At 43.2% G+C, this 2245-nt stretch overlaps 1 protein-coding gene across 1 annotated transcript in view; it reads right to left on the bottom strand.

Moving 5' to 3' along the window:
- Nucleotides 1-1944: 1944 nt before the first annotated feature.
- pitx1 (paired-like homeodomain 1) overlaps nt 1945-2245 on the bottom strand; it is a 7878-nt gene continuing 7577 nt past the window's right edge. The window contains exon 3 of the mRNA XM_072661946.1: nt 1945-2245. This exon is cut by the window's right edge and continues 224 nt beyond it. Coding sequence (XP_072518047.1) covers nt 1945-2245 — 301 coding nt within the window.

Genomic DNA, 2245 nt, shown 5'->3' with positions numbered 1-2245 from the left:
TTACATGACACACCGGTATATTTAAAGGTTCTTTTTCTAAAAATGGTTCACTAAAGAACCTTCATTTGAAAGGTTCTTTAAGGAACCAAAAGTGGTTCTTCTGTGGCACTACTTCAAAGAACTCTTTCTAGCAGCATTATTTTAAGGGTGAACACTAGTATTGAATATTTTCTGTATTCTATAACCCTCAAATTCTCACATTCTTAAATTCTTAAAGGTTTTTAGAAATGGTTCTCAGCCTGAACGTGTGAGTTCTAGGATTTCTAGGGTTCTAGGATTAGAACTACATCTACATTAAAATGTGCCGGGGACCTCTTACTGTGTGAGACAAAATTCCACTGACCCCCCCGCACATTTATTTTATGAATGCAATCAAACTGTTAAAATTTTATGCATGTGGAACAGCAGAGTAACCAACACGTAACCCCAGAGCAATCACACTCGACTTGAGAATTGCTTAAACTGTCTAATCACAGTCACGTTTTCTGAATAAAATCCAGCTGTTCAGATTGTAGGTAGTACCCCAGCAACCGTATGCACAATCGCACTACTCAGGTTTTGTGAACACGATCCAACTGTTCAGATTTGAACTGAATTAGTAGCATCAGACTTATTTGCTGGGAGCGCGAGTCCTCCAGTGATGTGTGGCTTGTGGCTTTTGGCTTGTAGTGTTCAGACTCACTGTTTATATACAGTCATTTCAGAAGATTGTACTCTTCATTCTTGCCTGTGAAAGTGGCGTGTTTTGGTGGTGTAATCAGAGTGTAACCAGCATCATTTGCTAAGAGCTTGAGACGCTGAAATAAAACGGCCTGTAGTCTTTGTTGTACTTTTGTTGATGTTTGATGAACGGGGTTGTCTCACCATTTATAATGGTATTAGACAATAAATCACAGACCCCTGCCTGTATGTCACAGGCCCCACTTTGGCTTTAGGATGATGTTGGTTCCTATTACCTTTATTTTTGTAAGTGTATTGCTCTCATATTCTAACATCCTTCTCTCACCTTCAGCGCCTTCAGTCCAGAATGTCCCTCAGCTCTTTTCGTATTGAACAGCCTTGAATTTGGTCTTAGACTGACTGGCTAAACTCAGAGCTCCAGCTTTGTGAAATACACCACTCTTAATTTATCATCAATGCAGCCGTAGAGTCATTGACAGCATTTCTGTGCTGTTGGGAATCCAGCTTCCCGTCTTGAGCTCTGTTCTGAGTTCTCTTCAGGCATCACTGAGCCTCTTCATCTTCACACCTGTTCCTCATCTTCAAGCTCATCATGTGGTGTGTGAAACTGTAAGTGTGTGTTTCTAAAACGGTTTATTTCTTGTCCTTTATTCAAACATTTCCATAAACACGTGAGGACAGTTTTAATTCATGTTTGTTGAGGCTAATTGGAGCTTTGTTGGGGTTTAATCTACATTAATATTTCTGTACAAAACATTTTTTTTTGCTCTCAGCATGCGGTTCATCTACCAATGACCAAATAATAAACAAAAATAAAAATAACAATAAAATAAAAATGGGAGTGAAGCTGGACGGGCGGCGCGAGGCCTGGTAAAGTTTTAGTTTCAAAGTTTTTAAGGTTGAATCCACTACGAGGACGGGGTAGTCCCACTTCAGGTCAGTCTGTTTGGACTGTAGTAACTTGGTCCGTCCTGTTTGTTCATTATTATTTACAGCGGAACATCTTCATCACACTGAAATCCCCAAAAAACACGGATATTAAAGTCCAGTAAACACAGAAAACCCGCATAATCCATCAGCGGCAGCTCCAGTCGGAGTGGAGTATGTTGGGTTGGGTCATCCTGGCAGGCTGTGTGTGTATGTGTGTGTGTGTGTGTGTGTGTGTGTGTGTGTGTGTGTGTGTGTGTGTGTGTGTATATATAGTGTGTGTGTGTGTGTGTGTGTGTGTGTAGGTGTGTATATGTGTTTGTGTATGTGTGTGTATTAGCTGTTGTACTGGCAGGAGCCTGGGCTGTAACTAAAGGGTGGGTGCTGTTTGGGCTTCAGCCTGAGGGGGGCGATAGTGGAGCTGCAGGAGTCCCTGTACACGGAGTAAGGGGTGGTAGGGGGCCCATAGGGGCAGGGAGTGGAGCTCATAGAAGAGCCAATGGAAGAGCTGCCTATGCCGTTCAGGTTGCTGATGTTGTTGATGCCTGCGGTGGGCACAGCCGGCACGGCGGAGTGCGCCATGCTTGACGCCATGGTCATGGAGGAGATGGAGCTGGGGGCAGAGAAGACAGACTGG

This window comes from Salminus brasiliensis, chromosome 18 (genome assembly GCF_030463535.1).
Source record: "Salminus brasiliensis chromosome 18, fSalBra1.hap2, whole genome shotgun sequence".
Classification (NCBI taxonomy): Eukaryota; Metazoa; Chordata; class Actinopteri; order Characiformes; family Bryconidae; genus Salminus; species Salminus brasiliensis.
This window is presented reverse-complemented; position numbering and strand designations above follow the sequence as displayed.